This window comes from Coenobita brevimanus, chromosome 73, assembly GCF_032717465.1.
Source record: "Coenobita brevimanus isolate Jiangsu-jjx chromosome 73, ASM3271746v2, whole genome shotgun sequence".
NCBI classification, from domain to species: Eukaryota; Metazoa; Arthropoda; class Malacostraca; order Decapoda; family Coenobitidae; genus Coenobita; species Coenobita brevimanus.
Window position 1 is genome coordinate 2457044 of NC_137026.1, and position 20153 is coordinate 2477196.

Consider the following 20153-nt stretch of genomic DNA (forward strand, 5'->3'; position numbering starts at 1 on the left):
TCATCACCATCATCCGGACCTTCTTTCTCACCCCAGGGCAGGGTGAGGAGCAGCAACTTCCAGACAGCCTGGACACGCTTCTATTCACTCATCATTCAAGCTCACGGAATCCTGGCCCCATCAGAGAGGTAAAAAAAACTTTCACCACATTCTGTAGCTTCACATATACCTATCTGTACCATAATACAAAATATATATAGATTATGATTTTTTTTTCTGCCTAGCTCTACGAATTATTTGATACATTTAGCCAAGAGTATAAATAAAACAACGTATAGGTTGCTGCAGTGTACATCATTTTTGTGTGTGTCCCTCTTTCTGACGGCCTTAACCTAATGTCTGTTTCATTATGACAGTTTAAATCCCCGGGACTCCAGCCCAGACGGAACAGTACACCACAGTGCCGGCTCCAACTACCACCACAAACCACCACCCGGTATATTCCCTAACTTGGCCTAAAATTGCCATCTCTCCATCTTTAATGCGGAGCTTGTAGCAGTAGATCAACACTTCAACATGATGCTAGTCACGAAGAAGTGCAATGGAAAAGATGTAGAGCCGTAGTACTGTCTTAGCTGCCAGTGAGCTACGTGAAATAAGCTGCATAAGGAGGAAAATCTGGGCCAAGAGAGCGTAAAAGAGATCTAGCTGACGTAGGAGTGTCCGCACCAGAAGGACACAAAGAGGAGGGGGAAAGAGGGAGGTTTTAGAGAACAGAGAGGATGAGAAATGGAACAGACTTGGGAAGGGATTAGGGAGGGAGAAGGAAAAAAAAGAGGAGCGAGATAGAGGGAAGGTTGGAGAAGAGTGAGGGAGAGAGGAAAGGAAGACTATGGGAGGGATCAGTTATGTAGAGGGGGGAAAGGGAGAAGGGAGAGAGAGGGACGATTTAGGTAAGGCAGGAAGAGAGAAGAGGAAGACATTGGAAAGGGTTAGAGAGAGAGAGAGAGAGGAGGAAATTTGGTGAAAAGAGAGGAAGAAAGAAGAAGACCTTGAAAGGGTTTAGATATGGCGTTCATTCACCCTTCACATTCAGACTGCATCGTCAGCTGAGTAAAATCATCTGGTGTAGTACCTTCACATTAACTTGGCCTGGATTTATGTCGTTTGGCAGCTTATAACATAGCTCAGTGGCAGAAAGAGGCAATGCTACAGCTGTACATCCCGTGCATAGTATTTCCCTGTGACTACCATTATATTCCCATATTAACTGTTACACCTCAGGAGTCAAGAGGGAAGTATGGCAGCTCTTGGCCAAATTAGTTTTAACTCACTGACTTCCAAACCTCTCTTCCTCACACATTTCCACCATATCCCTCCACCTTCTCCTTGGCCTACCTCGCCTCCTCCCTCCTTCAAATTCGCTCAGTATAACAGAATGAATAGTATAAAAATGGCGTGCTGTGGCTAAGAAGTAACCTGTCTTTGTAGAGGATTGTTATGTTTTGTTACAGAATACGGTCATTAGGTCAGGGAGAAGATAAGATACGCGTTGGATTGACCCTGGCTGATAAGATGGTATGAAGCGCCTAAGCCTGGATGTTTGTGCCCGTGGGATGGAGTCAGGATTCCGGGGGCTGGAATGGTGAGTGAAGGAGAGTGTGACCCGTTTAACTTAGTAAAATGCCCGCCATGCCCGCCACAGGACCTCCCACCTCACCACCCCCCACACCACCGCCGAGCCGCCACCCCACCACCACCCCAGGAGGACACACCGGTGAGGTTAGTGACCTCGGGCAAGAGGGTCATCGGAGCATCCCAACCCTGAGCCCCTATTCCCCTCAAGTGCCCCAACCCCAGGCGTTCAGGCAAACTGAACTACTGTGCAGGCGGGGTAGTGACCGTCAGACCAGGGGTGGGACTGAAAAGAGGTCAGTCCCAGGTAACACCGTCTTGACGGTCTTGTTACACCCTCTAGGGCAGGAAGAGGCCCAAGGGCAGGAAGAGGCCCAAGGCTACGGCCATAAGAGAGGAAGAGAAATAGACACAGGCTACGGCCTGACAGAGTGTGTAAAGGGGAAGGTGACCCCAGGCTCTGGCCTTAACACGCTGAGGAGAGAGAGTTGCCTGTGTGCATCCCTCTCCAGTTGTACTTTGGCTACGGCCAGAATACGGTCCAGGGTAGAGAGACCCTGCTACCGTACGTGTAGTGCTACCCAATTACGGAAGCGGCGACTCGGGGCCGGCCTCTCGCCGGAGCAGACGGGTGATCCCGTTTCTCCGTTAGTCGTTTCCCGTACGGGCAGACACTCAGCTCCGGCTGGGGCACGTACCAGGGTGAAGAATTCCCTGACGGTAGGATCTGTCTGTATTGGAGAGAGTGCGGCTCTTGAGCCCCTCACTCCGGCTTGTCTCCTACTGCGGGAGGAACATCACGTTGACGGCCTCTTGCCTCGGCGAAAGGGCGACCTCGATCACCCTATAGATGTCCCTCGCACGCCGGGCAAGTTCACGGCTCCAGCCAAAGTCCACACTAGGGGAAGTAGAGCCGCAACTCAGTCCTATGAACACACTCAGGGAACCACGAAGAGCGTGAGTCTCCCTTTAGCCTCTTTCCCTTCGGGGAGCCCTTCATCGCCATCCAGGCTTCTTGGCCAAGAGGAGGCGTTAGAGTGGTGGCAAGGTCCGATAGCGGACTTACCGCCCACACCCGGGCGTTCCTTAGCCCTGTCGGAGCCCTACAGGAGACGCTGCCACAGCCCAGCCCTAACGGCGCCTCTCCCCCTGAGCACCCGCAGTCCCAGGACGCCCAGGCCTTCCACCGCAGTCCACGACGATGGAGACCCAGGCTCCCTCACTCCCCGGAAGCAGAGGAAGCAGGCCCGAATCCTCCAGCTGTTCGGCCCTAGCCCTGAGGGCCCCCGATCAGGTCGAGGCCCCCAGACCACGGGGCCTCCCTGCACCCCACCAGCGCGGCCCTAGGAAGGAGCCGCCCCTCAGGTCGAGGCCCCAAACAAGGGAGCCTCCCTGACAGTAAGTACCAGTGACTTAACCACCCAAGAAACAAGGGTAAAACAGTGACAGTGACAGTGACCCCGAATACAGTGACAGTGATCCAATGCACAGTGGCAGTGTCTAATAGAAGATATATTAAACAGTGGTATCATAGAAATTCGTGTGCAAGCATTAAACAGTTCAGTCCCCCTCTATAGGAAGGAAACGGGGAGTTTTCTGTGGAACTAGAGGTAGGTGCGTGAGTGAGCCGAAAGGCAAGTGAAGTGTTCCCCCGCGACTTGGTGACAGTGTCGAATGTCGCCATCCGCACCCTACCTCTATTATAGTAATATCTCCGCCACAGACTCCCGATCACAGTGAACCAAAGTGAGACTCCCCCATTTATTATTATCCACCAGTGACACGATAATTAATCCAAACTGACAACCACAGTGAAGTGATATCTCATCTAAGTAACAGTAAAACATATCCACGACTGCCCTGTGCCACGTATTAATATATATTGGATCAGGCTATGTAAACGAGTGTAATATTGTATCTCTGTTCTATTATGTGCCAAATATTGTTGTATGTACACTGTAATGAGTAGAACTTAAGCAATAGATGTGATTCGGTGTACTGTCTCTTTTTATGCCCTGTTCCTTTGTTAGTGCATTACATCCGGTCTAGTAAAAGGACCCCGTTCCAGTGCTCGTGTTTTTACGACGAGAAGTCGCCTTAAAAACACAGCATTACACTGGTGGCAAGCGGTGGTTCTAGATCCGAGTAACGCACGGAGGAACACGAAAGGGAACTTACAATGGCAGCTAAACCGCATATCCAATTGCCGAGGTTCAACCCGGACCAGTGCGACATAGACGTATATTTGGACATGGTCAAACCCCTCCTGGACATAGGGTTCGACTCAGACAGAGAAAAGATCGCTGTCACTCTACCTAACTTGGGTAAAATAATCACTAGTGTCGCACCAAAAATCGTCCCAGAACTGTCATGGGACCAATTCTCACAAATAGTGAGACAGGCTTTCACACCATCAATAGGCCGAGTTGTTGCTCTCTCTCAACTCGACGCCCTCACCTACGACGGAAACCTGGATGACACATTCACCCGGGCTAGGCGCCTCGTCAGCGCCGCCTATCCTGAGGCACCACCAAATGCCCGGGATATCCATACATTCAATGCACTATTGAGAATCCTTCCCAGCATAGTCAGGGAGCATTTCTCAATCTACGACCCGTCAGGGGACATGGAAAATGACCTACAACTCGTCCGACATCTGCTCGCCGCCCGCCCCACACCACAGCCACTCCACGCGGTGACACGTTTTCCTACAAGGCAACAACCCCCTTCCAAACCTAAACTGCCGCCTCATCAGCCAGCTGCTGAGCCGCCCCCCACAGTCCCTAGAGCTTACCCCCAAAAGAAGCGCTCAAACCCCAGGGAACAAGGAAACCTCATCACCATTAACCCCTGGGAATTCACGGCTTGCAGCCGCACCTGCCCTGTACACGACATTAGGGAACAGCTCAAAGCTAGCAGGCGCAGAAGCTTTCAACAAGGGCGCAAGAAAGTCTCCTCCTTAGACGACGACGCCCAGGAAGACGACACACCGATGCACGCCCTCTCGGGAACAGACGACGACGACCAAGAGGACACCACTCCACAGCAGATGGATTTTTAAGCCCGCCCCCGCACCTCCCCACGGTGGCGGGGGCCACCTCACACAACTACAGACCCCCTGTTTATGACAAGATCTGGCTAAACGGGGTCAAGGCACGTCTACTAGTGGATACGGGAGCAGCCAGATCGTGCCTCTACTCCCACTTCTACTCCCGCCACATGGGTGCATTCAGCCCCCTCTTCCCCACCTCAGCCAACCTCGTCGACGCAGGGGACGGCCCCCTGCCTATCCGTGGGGAAACTCGGGCCCTTCAGACCTACACCCATCAACAAATATCCACTAGCCACCCATTCATCATATTCGACTCAACATGCAGTCAATACGATGGATATTTAGGGCTGGACCTCCTCCAGAAATTACATGCCACCATTGACTGCCATCAACGCCGCCTCCACTTCAATCCAGCCCATCACAACCAACCAGCAGTCAAGAATAAGGAAGAAAAAAAAAAAAAAAAACAAATATCGAAGGCACACCAAGAACACCCACCCCCACACACTACCATCAGACACTCACCTGTCCCATACCACAGACACACCTAAACCCAACCCAGCCCCTCACACCACTACTGTAGACTCCCATCACCACCACCCACCACTCATCATCTGCATCCCTCCCCATCTTTTCCAGCCACTGTCGCCTCCTCTATCACCATTCCACCACACCATGAAGCTTGGGTAAAACTTAACAAACCTTCCCATACCTCCGTTCTCTTCTCACCATCCATCCCCACCGGACCACTCTCTTCCTGTCTAGTAAGCCCTACCTTCCTCCCCCCACATGCCCAAGAAATCCGTGTCGCCAACCTCGCTACCACACCACTGACCTTACCAAGAGGACTCATCATCGGCGACACTGAAGAAGCCGAACCATGCCAAACGCCGCCCCCAGACCCACCCACTCTCCCCACCCTACCATCACACCTATCCCCAGCCCAAACCAACAGCCTCCGACAACTCCTCCTGGATTTTCAAGATCTATTCTCCTCAGGCCCGACCGACCTTGGCCATACCACCTATCTCAGCCATGAGATACACACGACAGGACCTCCAATTCGCCAACCATCACGACGGAAAAATCCTAAGCAACGAGAGGAAGAAGACCGGCAGGTCCAGGACATGCTAGATGCCGGCGTAATCTCCAACTCTACTAGCCCATGGTCCTCTCTGGTGGTACTCGTAAGAAAAAAAGACGGGACAATGCGCTTCTGCGTTGACTACCGCCGAGTAAATGATGTCACAACACAGACGCCACTCCCCTGCCACGCATCGACGACTCACTGGACTCCTTACATGGCTCGACATGGTTCTCCACCTTAGACCTGCAGTCGGGGTACTGGCAAATCCCTGTGCATCCCGACGACAAACACAAAACCGCCTTCTCCACATCCAATGGCAAACATTACGAGTTCAATGTCTTCCCTTTCGGACTCTGCAACGCCCCTGCCACATTCTCCCGTTTAATGGAGTCCGTCCTTAGTGATTTAACTTGGGAGACTTGCTTAGCATACCTCGACGACTTCATTGTTTTCAGTCGCACATGGACCGACCACCTTCACCGCCTCAAGCAAGTGTTTCACCGCATACGCCAAGCAGGACTTAAACTGAAACCTACGAAATGTGTATTAGCAGAAAGATCAGTTTCTTTTTTGGGACATCTAATTAATGCCGAGGGCATCTCACCAGACCCAGATAAGCTTCGAGCCATCGCAGACATCCCACTACCCCGTGACGTGCACGAAGTCAAAGCATTCCTGGGGTTAACATCGTATTACAGGCGATTCGTCAAAGGATTCGCTGACATCGCAAAACCCCTTCACGAACTAACAAAAAAAGGTGAGCCTTTTCTATGGACCGAGACAAGACAAACAGCCTTTACCACCCTCAAATCAAAATTAACCACCGCGCCAGTAGTCGCGTTCCCAGACTACAATCTCCCATTCCGCCTGTATACCGATGTGTCCCTCATCGCCATAGGAGCTGTCCTTACGCATGTACAAAATGGGAGAGAACACATCATCGCCTGTGCCAGTTGCACCCTTAACACGGCAGAGCGGAACTACGCGGCCACAAAGCGTGAGTGCCTAGGGATCATCTGGTCCCTAGAATATTTCAAGTCCTACATCTCGGGCACCCATGTAGTAGTCATTACCGATCACCAATCCCTACAGTGGCTACGACAGTCAAATACAAACAATGCCCAACTGATACGCTGGCGAGAAACCCTCGAAGAATATGACTTCGAAATCGCATACCGACCAGGCAAGCTACACACCAACGCCGATGCCCTATCCCGTCTCCCAATCAACGCCATCAAAGAAGAACCCGACCTGGTTAAAATGTGGATTAACAAACAACGCCCAACTTGGATTCCACAGACCACATTCAACAAACTCCACCCACATGGCGAACATCTCTTTGACCCGAACGGACACATTGTCCTCAGCCCAGCCACGGCCCACGACACCATGCTCCACCTCCATGCCCACAACGGCATCCACCTAGGAACTAAGAAGCTGCTACAGATCTTTAACGATATGTACTGGACCTCTAACCCATCCACCATTGCAGAGAAGATCATACAATCATGCCGAGCATGCGCTCTTGGCAAAGACATCACCCGAACACCAGGCCCTACAGGAAAAGTCACAGCACAAAAACCGTGGCAACTACTCTCCCTAGACGTCGTCGGCCCCCTTACACCAAAATCAGGCTACAAGTACATAATTACCTTCGTGGATGTGTACTCTAAGTTCATCATCGCCTGCCCCGCCAAGGACCACACCGCACCGTCAGTCGCCGACGCCCTCACCCGACATGTTTTCCCTTATTTCGGGATTCCACAGGCCATCCATTCGGATAATGCCCCAGAATTTACGGGGAAAATCTGGGAAGAACTAGCCAACATATTTGGATACAACATCTCCCACTCATCTCCCTACTGGCCCCAAGGCAACAGCGTATGCGAAAGAAGCCATCGCTCCCTGATGAACCAAGTCCGCACGCGCATTACGCAAACGGGAAATGAAGACTGGCCTGCACACATAAAGATCATACAATGGGGGTTAAATACGTGCCCAAGAGAAGGTGGAATAACCCCGCACGAGAGAGTGTTCGGGGAACCACCCCTACTCCTACCCCTCTGCCACCACCTACAACCGCCCACTCCACCCTCCAACACCGACCCTCTCCACCACCTCAAACGCCGCCTCCACCACCTACACTCAAAGCAAGATCTAGCACCTGACACAATCCACTCCAACCCATACACACCTGGCCAATCTGTGGTGGTTGCAAACCTCCCTACCCCACCGAAGACCTCCCCCCGATTCAATGGACCTTACAAAATTGTGCGAGTGCCTAATCCATATCAAGTCACCGTGGATCAACAGGGGCAACACCGCACATACGGAAACCGCCACGTGCGCCCCTTCAACCCACCCGACACCGCCCACCCCCGCACTAAGCCTACCTCCACCCAGGCCCGCACACCTGGCCACCCTGACCTTCCTCAACTTCACCCCCCAGACTCCTACTACTACTCCTTCTCACCCCCCTCCTCAAACTCTCTGCCTACCAGCCCTCCCCCCAACACACCATCACCGCAACCACATACCACCACCCCTACTTCACAACCAGACACTCACCCACCGAACACCCATCCACCCACCACCCCACAATCCACCCCACCCACGCCGCCCTCGCCACCACAGCCACCCACCTCCCCCGAGAATCACGCCAACCCCACACCCACCACCGCCCTCCCCCATGACCACTCCCATTATACACGTCACACCGCACCACCAACCATCCCCCCACCTCACCACCGTACACCCTCACCGCCACCACGCACTCAACCAGCCTCGCCACCCACACCCACCATAACCACGACCACCACCAGATCGGGACGACTCTCACGCCTACCCACAAGATACACCCCGACACCTCCACCCAGCACACACCTACCCCAAAATCCACCATCCCCACCCACCCCCAACACCTCCCCCATAACCCTACCCCTCCACCAAGCACGTTGGAACTTTCCCAACTCCCAATTCCCCAAAGGACAACGCTCCTCCCACCACATTAGTCCAAATAAAAGCACCAACCTCCCATCACTCTCCAGCATTCAAATTTCATCTCCCCACCAGGCACCATTCCCCGAGATGAAGGTAACAAGGGTCCGATGGCAACCTCACAACCACCCACCAACCAGAATCAGAGGCACTGACCACCTGCTACGCCTCCTACGCCAGACCAACCAGCCGTCCTCCCTCCACTTCACGCTCTGCCCCCACCAGGAGCCCAACCAATTCACCATGCACTGGGTCAGCTTCACCCAACACCTTACCCCGGCCTACCAGACAGCCACCTCCACCACCTACCACCTCCAGTCATGGGGCCGTGACTTCAACGACGCAGAGGGTGGTAAAATGCCCGCCATGCCCGCCACAGGACCTCCCACCTCACCACCCCCCACACCACCGCCGAGCCGCCACCCCACCACCACCCCAGGAGGACACACCGGTGAGGTTAGTGACCTCGGGCAAGAGGGTCATCGGGGCATCCCGACCCTGAGCCCCTATTCCCCGCAAGTGCCCCAACTCCAGGCATTCAGGCAAACTGAACTACTGTGCAGGCGGGGTAGTGACCGTCAGACCAGGGATGGGACTGAAAAGAGGTCAGTCCCAGGTAACACCGTCTTGACGGTCTTGTTACACCCTCTAGGGCAGGAAGAGGCCCAAGGGCAGGAAGAGGCCCAAGGCTACGGCCATAAGAGAGGAAGAGAAATAGACACAGGCTACGGCCTGACAGAGTGTGTAAAGGGGAAGGTGACCCCAGGCTCTGGCCTTAACACGCTGAGGAGAGAGAGTTGCCTGTGTGCATCCCTCTCCAGTTGTACTTTGGCTACGGCCAGAATACGGTCCAGGGTAGAGAGACCCTGCTACTGTACGTGTAGCGCTACCCAATTACGGAAGCGGCGACTTGGGGCCGGCCTCTCGCCGGAGTAGACAGGTGATCCCGTTTCTCCGTTAGTCGTTTCCCGTATGGGCAGACACTCAGCTCCGGCTGGGGCACGTACCAGGGTGGAGAATTCCCTGATGGTAGGATCTGTCCGTATTGGAGAGAGTGCGGCTCTTGAGCCCCTCACTCCGGCTTGTCTCCTACTGCGGGAGGAACACCACGTCGATGGCCTTTTGCCTCAGCGAAAGGGCGACCTCGATCACCCTATAGGTGTCCCTCGCACGCCGGGCAAGTTCACGGCTCCAGCCAAAGTCCACACTAGGGGAAGCAGAGCCCCAACTCAGCCCTATGAACACACTCAGGGAACCACGAAGAGCGTGAGTCTCCCTTTAGCCTCTTTTCCTTCGGGGAGCCCTTCGTCGCCATCCAGGCTTCTTGGCCAAGAGGAGGCGTTAGAGTGGTGGCAAGGTCCGATAGCTGACTTACCGCCCACACCCGGGCATTCCTTAGCCCTGTCGGAGCCCTACAGGAGACGCTGCCGCAGCCCAGCCCTGACGGCGCCTCTCCCCCTGAGCACCCGCAGTCCCAGGACGCCCAGGCCTTCCACCGCAGTCCACGACGACGGAGACCCAGGCTCCCTCACTCCCCGGAAGCAGAGGAAGCAGGCCCGAATCCTCCGGCTGTTCGGCCCTAGCCCCGAGGGCCCCCGATCAGGTCGAGGCCCCCAGACCACAGGGCCTCCCTGCACCCCACCAGCGCGGCCCTAGGAAGGAGCCGCCCCTCAGGTCGAGGCCCCAAACAAGGGAGCCTCCCTGACAGTAAGTACCAGTGATTTAACCACCCAAGAAACAAGGGTAAAACAGTGACAGTGACAGTGACCCCGAATACAGTGACAGTGATCCAATGCACAGTGGCAGTGTCTAATAGAAGATATATTAAACAGTGGTATCATAGAAATTCGTGTGCAAGCATTAAACAGTTCAGTCCCCCTCTATAGGAAGGAAACGGGGAGTTTTCTGTGGAACTAGAGATAGGTGCGTGAGTGAGCCGAAAGGCAAGTGAAGTGTTCCCCCGCGACTTGGTGACAGTGTCGAATGTCGCCATCCGCACCCTACCTCTATTATAGTAATATCTCCGCCACAGACTCCCGATCACAGTGAACCAAAGTGAGACTCCCCCATTTATTATTATCCACCAGTGACACGATAATTAATCCAAACTGACAACCACAGTGAAGTGATATCTCATCTAAGTAACAGTAAAACATATCCACGACTGCCCTGTACCACGTATTAATATATATTGGATCAGGCTATGTAAACGAGTGTAATATTGTATCTCTGTTCTATTATGTGCCAAATATTGTTGTATGTACACTGTAATGAGTAGAACTCAAGCAATAGATGTGATTCGGTGTACTGTCTCTTTTTATGCCCTGTTCCTTTGTTAGTGCATTACATCCGGTCTAGTAAAAGGACCCCGTTCCAGTGCTCGTGTTCTTACGACGAGAAGTCGCCCTAAAAACACAGCATTACACTGAGCAATCTTTTAGTTGGTTTCTCCTTTTCTTAATTGTTTTCTTTTTCTTGCTCTCTGGACCCTACCTCACCCCGTCTCGGGGTGAGAGAGAGAGAGAGAGTAAAATGAGAAAAAACTTAGTAAGATGGGAGAGGAACCCGATAACGTAAAATGGTCAGAAAAAAGACATTGTTAAGAAAAAGAGATAATTAAATTGAGAGAGTTTTGACGGGATGAAGAGAGGCTGAGAGAAAAACAAAGAAAAGAGGGAGAGGAGTGAATGAAGGAGAAAGAAGGAAGCAGAGTAAGGGAAGGAGAGGTGTATAGGGAAATAATAAAGGAATGGGATTTATTAAAGATATAAAATAACAGCAGACAAGGAAGAGACAAGGGAGAACCATGAATGAAAGAGGAGATAGGACGAAAGCGGGAAGACATAGGGATGATGACAAAGACTGGCACAAGAGGAGAGAGAGAGAGAGATCTGAATGAAGAGAAAAGTAAGAAGAAAGATGGAAGAAGGAAAAGAGAAAGACAAAAGTACCGGTGAACGAGAAAATCCTGTACATTGCTAAGCCTGTCACCACTCCGGCTGCTCTGCCTCCCTCAGCTGAGTAAAATCGTGTGATATTGAGTGGAATGGAATATCAGAGAACAGGAGACCATGAGTGTAAATCCCTTCAGTCCCAGTGTGTCACATACAGGGTGGGCGTAGATAGCGCTGCACTAGAAACACTTGGTAGGCTCAGTCTGCTGGTGTGGGGGGGTGTCACACAGGGGGGCGTAGATAGCGCTGCACTAGAAACACTTGATGGGCTCAGTCTGCTGGTGTGGGGGTGTGTCATATACAGGGGGGCCATAGGTAGCGCTACACTAGAAACACTTGGTAGGATGTGTTGCTGGCACGGCTCAATCTGCTGGTGTGGGGATGTGTCATACACAGGGGGCTGTAGATAGCGCTACACTAGAAACACTTGGTAGGATGTGTTGCTGGCACAGCTCAATCTGCTGGTGTGGGGGTGTGGGGGGGTGTCATATACAGGGGGCCGTAGATAGCGCTACACTAGAAACACTTGGTAGGATCTTGTGTGTTGCTGGCACGCTCAGTCTGCTGGTGTGGGGGTATGGATGTGACAGTGGGTGTAAGGGATGACCAGATAGTGCAAGACAGACACCATCAGACGATTCTCCTTTCACTTTCGGCAGGCCTGTCTTAACGAAGGGGTTAATGAAGGAAAATTATAAAGAAGATTAGCCTTGTCAGCTGGAGAGCACAATTGATATTAAAAACTTGGTGATGTACTCTTTTCACCTTAACTTGACCTGCATATCCTATTTTGCAGTTTATTTCACGTAGCTCAGTGGCAGAAACAGGCAGTGCTGCAGCTTTACAACCTTCCCATAGCACTTTGTTTTATGCAAGGAAGAAGGAACCAAAGGCCAGGAGCCCGCAAACCGTTCTTTCTAAGAAAAAACAAAAACAATACAACAAGAGCCAAATTCAAGATGCGATCATTTCGAGATGCCTGGACACACTGCGTTTGAAAGACTGGAGGTCACATGAAGTAGGAAATACAGACAGAGGGAGACAGCTCCAGAGTTGACCTGTTGCATACATGAAGGACTGGGAGTAATGGTTAAGTCTTGCATTAGAGAGTTGGACAGAAAAGGGATGAGAGTTTGTTGCTAAACGGGCCTGATACTCTAGTGTTTGTCTCTTGTTACAACTAAGGATCCAAGATGGAGAGGTAGCAATTTTTAGGCCAAGTTACTGTAAAGAGCGTATACCAGACTCTTGATATATTATTTATTATATTTCTGTTATGAGTATCAGGGAAACTTCTTGTAATACAGTGGTTAAATGAAGCTGTATCTGCTAATGGTGTGAAGACAGGGAGGATTGGACTGGTTGACGGTCGTGTACAAGTTACATAAAGTAATAGAATGGTCACTTGTAATCATCGGAATATCATTATTTTTTCTCTCTGATTTAATATTTATGAAAAAGAGAGGTAAATAAAAGATGGAGATTATCGTACCTCACGCGAAACATGCACCCTCGCTGTGACGTCACAATTAAACCATCTGACCGCTGCCGCTCACAACAATGTCTGGGAATCATACTCCAGTAAAGGAGAGATTTTCGTGATATTCAACTGTTGTTATTATGATAGGTATGTAAGACTTAGTGTGATAGCTCTCGTAAAGGTGAAGTATGCAATGTTTGTGCTTTAGTGAAGAGTTTTGTTGGGTTTAGAGACAAGTAGTGATGGCAAACCTTGTAAGAACCAGTACCTGTAGGAGAGCCCGGTAGCACAAACATTAGATTTGATAAAGTCGTAAGGAAGTGATTCATGAACTGAATCAATATAAGTATTGTTAGGTCCTGGCTCCAGGGGGATATAGCCCTGAAACTGGGCAGTAATACATAGGGAAGATGTCACGAGGACTAAGGTATTTCAATGTTTCTTCCTCCTAGATAGGCCAGACCGTGAACAACTAGACCTCTGTGGAATATTTGGTTATCTAATTTCTTGGTCTTTATACTGGCGATGTTTGAACATCTTTTAACCCCTTAACCGCGGGGCGTCACTTTCATGATGCTCGGCCACAATGGATCATACCGCGGGGCGTCACTTTTGTGATTCTGTGTTATTTTGAATTATCCCGGGCTCTCAAGTGGTGGCTTGTATCATCTATCAGTACTGCCAATGTCCAACACTAGTCAGCACTCCAAATCTCATCTGTACTCCCATCCATTGTTGACATTTTAGCGATTTTACCCCCTTCATGACTCCCCTCCCTACCTGCCCTCCATTACCCTCTCCTCTCACCTTCCACGCCACGCTGCGCTACGGAAATTTCCCCCTGATTTTTCCACAGATTTCATCCATTGAAATAAGCCCTATGCCCTATACTTATACCAAATAATATATACCAAAAAAAAAAAAACAGGTAAGTGATAGTGTTATACACCAGAAATTGGCTAATTATCACCTGACAAAACCTCACGTGCATTCATTCGCTACATTACCACGGTAACTTCCCCTTTGATTTATGCCTTGTAATCGATGTCTGTAATAAAAATATATATCAGAAAGGAAGGGAGAATCCTAACTGACATTTATATTTACCTGGAACTACCTATTTCTTTATTTATTGCCGAGATTTTCTACCTATAAAAAATTAGCCTGTAAGTTAGCAGCAGTCAGCCTCAGTGTCATTGTCAACCCTTCCCTTCTCAGATAAGCCGCGCCATTTAGTTCCTTATCCTCCGCTGTAGAGAAACCATGTCGCGCCCCGCCATTCCTGCAGCTTCTGCGCCCATTGCAAAGGGCCCCGTGACCTCTACTCCTAAGAAAAGTGGTGAGGCAAGCAGGAAAGGCCTTAGTGACTCTGCAGCGGCACGTGAACTGGCAGAACTGTCCATGATAATGATGGACAGTGACTATGACGATTCGGGTGAATCATGTGATGAGCTGGGTGAGGTTATCGCGCCAGAAACAGCAACAACGAGTGCTACAGTAAGTGAATCAGTGTCTAGCTCCAAGGGAAAGGAGCCTTTATTGCAGCAAGGACAAGAATTTGGGAAGGGAGTGAAAAGGCGGCGTGTTAGCCCCAGAACAATGCCCTCACGTGACCCAGCCCGCCATGAGTCACGAGTGCATTCACCTCCCCATTCCCCAAGCCCCGCTTTACTCATCTCTTCATCATCGTCGGCTGAGTTATCTCCGGAGTCTTCGTCGTCGGAGTCACCACCAGCATCAACAGTGAAGGCAGGCCGTAGAGGTAGAGGTAAATCAAGGAGAGTGAAAAGTAGTGTAGCTAGTAGGGTAAGGGCTGCTAGTGCTGTATGGCAACCTAGGGCCAGTGAGACTGACCTTGACAGAGATAAACCTCCCTCACAGCCAACCTCCACCACCACCACCACCACCCGCCCTACACCGCCACGACGGGGAATCCTGGACGCCTTCGCGTGGACGGAAGGGTCAGATTTTGTCCCCGAAAATCTTGTTTTTGATGAGAGCTCCTCAGGAGTTCAGCCTGCCTTCACTATGGACGAAAATGCTGAGTGTGTCGACTACCTTTTGGCCTTCCTAGATGATGAAGTCATGCAGCACATATGTGATGAGACCAACAGGTATGAATCACAACGTGCTGCAAGTGGTACAGGTGCAGCAAGATGCAACAGTGGTCCATGCTGGGAGTGCAGGAACTGTATGTGTTCTTTGCCCTCATGCTTCTCATGCCACACTCCAAGAAGCATGAGTTGGAAGAATACTGGTCCATGGACCCCTTACTACCCTCACCCACCTTCAATATGTACATGGCCAGAGATCGCTTCCGGAACATCATGGGAAACCTGCACTTTGCCGACAACGATGTACCTTCCCAAACCGACCCACTCTGGAAGATCCGGGAGATTCTGAGCAGAATGAAGGATAAGTTCATGTCATTCTTCCACCCCTTTCAGAAGGTTCTTATTGATGAATCCTTGGTTTTGTTCAGAGGACGTCTTCGGTTTGTTCAGTACATTCCAAGCAAACGCCATCGCTTTGGAATTAAGTTCTTTGTACTGTGCGACTGTAAGACGGGGTACATCCTTGACTTCGTCATATATTCAGCCAGCACTGTCGATCTCAATAAAACACACCCCCTTGGCTTCTCAGGCTGTGTAGTGAAAGTGCTCCTAGAAAAGTATTTTGGTGGGAATCATGTGCTGTATACAGACAACTACTATACAGCACCGAAACTTGCCAAATACCTTTCTGAGCACGGCATTGGCTCCTGCGGCACTGTGAAAAGTAATCGTGCCAACTTCCCCAAATTCCCAGAGGCGGGAACCTCGCAGCGAGGAGACGTGCACCTACGCAAGTGTGAGAAGATGCTGGCAATACGGTGGCATGACAAGAGGGTCGTGCACATGCTCACCACTGTACATAAGGGGGAGATGAGAGACAGTGGGAAGGTCGACCGTAGGATAGGCGAACCTGTGATGAAACCTGATGCTGTGTTGGACTATAATATCAACATGCGGCTGGTGGACAAGTCCGACATGATGATTGGTGAGATCGACTGCCTCAGGAAGAATACTAGGTGGTACAGGAAAGTTTTTCTGCATCTCATAGATATGACGATGCTGAACGCCTTCATCCTGTACAAGATGAAGGTCAAGCCACCCAAGTCCTTCTCCCTGAGGTTGTTCGCCAGGACTTGTGTCCAGCAGCTGCTGGAAAGATATGGTAGGGTGCAAGCAGCAACTCCAAGGCGCCATCCAGTAACACTTCCCGACCGACTTGAGCAGAGGGCGTATATGGATCGGCACAGACTTGAGCTAATGCCTGCCACAGGGAAAAGGAAGGCTGCGATTCGCAGGTGTCAGGTATGTGCGCATACCACACGCCGCACACCTGAGCATAAACGCACCTCTTGGCAGTGCGCTGAGTGCCAGGTTCCCCTCTGTGTTACCTGCTTCTTCGATTACCACAACCAGAAGCAGTTCTAACAGTGCAAGTGTGGAAGCAGAATTATTTGGAAATAATGTGTAAATAATGTGTAAATAGCAGGTGAAAGCAATGGATGTTCAGTTCATATGATTGAACAGTGTATTATAGTTTTATCTTACTGAAAGTGACAGTGAATAACATAGTGTAAGTAAAATAGCAGGGTAAATATTGAAAATAGAATAGAAAATGTAAATAGTAATGTAAGTAATTAGTAATATAAGAATATGAGTACAAATAATTTATGTTATAACAGTGAAAGTGAATCCGTGGCTCTCTACGTATTTTACTGAATGAAAAATTGAATGACTTCAGTGACAATAAACTAATACGACTGAAGGAAACTTATGGAGAAAGACTCCAGATATATATAAGTGTGATATAGTAATAGAAATATAAAGTGTGAGGGGTTTTATGAATAATAAATGACAGAGTGCCTAGAGCGAACTAGCGTAAGTGCGACGATCAGACGCGCTCGTAATTTCCATTGCTTTCACAGTGTTTTTTTTTTTTAGTATGGATCCCAAACTACTTGAAAATTGTAGAATAGTGTTTCTAGTGTTTGTATCTGGCTGTGGTAATCATATTATGGGTTGTCGGGAAGTGTAAAGTGGAGACTTCGTTACCCTACTTCAGAGGTCTCCACAAGTCCTACGGTAACCGACGAAGGCTCAACAATCATTCCAGGAGAAAGCTGAAGGTATGTGCCATAAGCATATTTAATTTTATTATTCTAGGACTAATAACTGATTTTTGGCAAATATTTTTTGAGAGTCTGTCGGAGCCCAAATAACCCCGCGGGACACGCAAGTCATTGGTAAACAAGCCCGCGGTGTAGGGGTTAAGAAAAAAAAAAAGGTCATTAGGCTGTCTGCTCACCTGGCCTACCTTTAATTAAAAAATGATGATATGACATTGAGATAAGTGAGCAGGAGTTTGTTTATTCAGGTGTATATCTACTTAGTCATTATCATCATCATCATCATTATCCTCCTGGCCTCTCATACCCACCTGAGGATGGAGAGAGAGAGAGAGAGAGAGAGAGAGAGAGGCCAGAAACTCATTCACTCATCAGTCAAGCCCCCGGAATCCTGGCTCTTTCTCACGTTATGTTTTGTGGTGGTAATTTTTCCTTATAAATTGGCTTCGTATTACCTACCAATTACTATTATACTTTATCTATGCCTTAATGACACCCATACACCAAATAGGCATTAATCTAAGGCTTCTTCTTCTCGACTAGTAGTAGTAGCAGTAGTAGTAGTAGAGGTTGCAGTAGTGGTGGTGGTGGTAGTAGCTGTAATAGTAGTAGCAGTAGTTGTAGCTGTAGTACTGGGACTATTATTATTATTATTATTACTATTACTGTTATTATTATTATTATTATTATTATTATTATTATTATTATTATTGTTGTTGTTGTTATTGTTATTATTACTATTATTATTATCGTCATCATCCCTTGTGTGATCTAAGCTTTCTCCTCGCCACCAGAGTCTGCTCCTCAGCTGCGGTACATGCCCATAGAGCAGACAGTGACCCCCGGGGATCCTGTGACCCTCAAATGTTCCTCCGTGGGGTCACCTGTACCTGTAATTACCTGGACACGCGACCACCAGCCCCTCCTGCCATCACACAGGTACACTAGTAAATAAATAAACAAAAAGTATATCCACAATGTACGAAGCAGTAAGGTACAGTGAACGAAGCATACTGAGACACGCATAACAACCCTACCGAGACCATAGGCGGTGCTTCGTTCAGTACCGAAACAGCGCCACTCATCCTGGCAGATCCTTAGAGGTGTCATGAATTCTGGAAAAGCGGTTATGATATGAACGATAAGAAAATGGAAATGTTCAGAACTGTTCATCATTTCCCCCCTATCTTCCGAACATGAGGGAGCGGTTTTCACGCAGCCCTGGAAACGGAATGGGGTCAAAATTTCATGATTAGGATGGTTTTAATATCTTCCTTCTCCAGCCAACTTCAGGGAACTTGATTCAGCTGAGAGTGAGTTATGAGAGATACAGAGTGTTTAGAAAGTATTAAATGCACTCTACTTTCTACCCGTATTCAGGACAAGTGTGCAGCTAATATTTTCGTGGTTAGGACAGTTATAATATTTTTCTTTTCCAACTGCGAGTGAGCCATAGGAGCGGCAGAGTGTTTACAAAGTGTTAAGGTGTACTGTGCTTTCTCTCCGTGTTTAGGACGACGGTGGGCAGCTTCCGCATGGCCCTGGGGGAGGTAGTGAGCCACATGAACTTGAGCGCCGTGACGGTACGTGAAGGTGGCACGTACACCTGCACGGCACACAACACGCACGGCTCCCAGGCGCACTCAGCCAGACTCAATGTTTACGGTGAGTTAGCTTGTGTTTCTTGAGTCCATTATTGTCATCATCATAGTCATCACTACCACACCCACCATCATCATCACCATCATCCCAGCCTAACTTATCCTACCCTGAGCCACGTGTGTGTATTCTGGGGAAGACATTTCTAACCCTTTTCTGTCTATCCATCCATCTATCTATCTATCTATCTACCTGTCTATCTATTTGTCTGTCTGTCTGTCTGTCTATTTATCTGTCTTTCTATCTATCTATCTATCTGTCTTTGTATCTATCACTGTCTGTCTAGCCATTTATCTGTCTATCTATCTACCTATCTGTCTTTGTGTCTACCTATCTATCTATCGTTCTTTGTGTCTGCCCATCGATCCGTCTATATCTATCCATTCATCTTTCTGTGTTTCTATCTACTTATCTATGGCCAGACGTCTGAAATTCGGAAAGGGTGGCCACAAACAAATCGCCTCCTCAAGACCATGACATTGTGATTCCACGCTTTACCCTGGTGTACACAAATGTTTTTTTTTTTTTTTTTTTCATACAATAGCAGTATAAAGGAAGGAAAAAAAATCCATACACCTAATTACGGGTGACCTCCTTTCATAAAAAAAAAATTGCTCCAACATAACCGATTCCCACCTCACTGTGAAGGGGTCAATGTAGTCAGCCACGATCCCTCTCTCGTCACTACGTCAAGCCAGCAGCGTGGCAGTATCTCTAAAATTACAATCCTTCTTTCATTGGTCAGCCTTCTGTCTCCAAGGACGGTACGTGACAGTAAATGTTCATGGTTAAGTTAAATACACGGGTCATCAAGCTGCCCTGCCCCATGTATTTTCCACGACCGATCTACATGTTTATCGGTGAAAATTTGATAAAGCGAGTGATGATAGTAACGGAAGCTGATGAGGAAGTTTTCTGGCTATAATTCGTTCACTTTAACTTGGCCCAAATTTTAACTTTTTTGCAGCGTATTTCACGTAGCTCAGTGGCAGGGAAAGACAATACAGTGCCTCTTGACACTTCCTGTAGCACTTCTTCGTGACTAGCACCATGTAATCTAGGGTTAATCTGTTGCTATAACCCAACGTTCAAGACAAGGTGGTAGCAGTTTTAGGCCAAGGTAAAGTGAACGGAGTATAGTGTATAGGTCTAGCTGTCAAAGACCATACATC

At 49.3% G+C, this 20153-nt stretch overlaps 1 protein-coding gene across 1 annotated transcript in view; it reads left to right on the plus strand.

The window, feature by feature from the left end:
- The window catches only part of LOC145407415 (cell adhesion molecule Dscam2-like), a 48059-nt gene that overhangs the window by 17226 nt on the left and 10680 nt on the right, over positions 1–20153 (plus strand). Inside the window, exons 2-4 of the mRNA XM_080278344.1 lie at positions 11823–11980; positions 18117–18261; positions 18836–18987. Coding sequence (XP_080134470.1) covers positions 11823–11980; positions 18117–18261; positions 18836–18987 — 455 coding nt within the window. The remainder of the gene's footprint in view (positions 1–11822; positions 11981–18116; positions 18262–18835; positions 18988–20153) is intronic.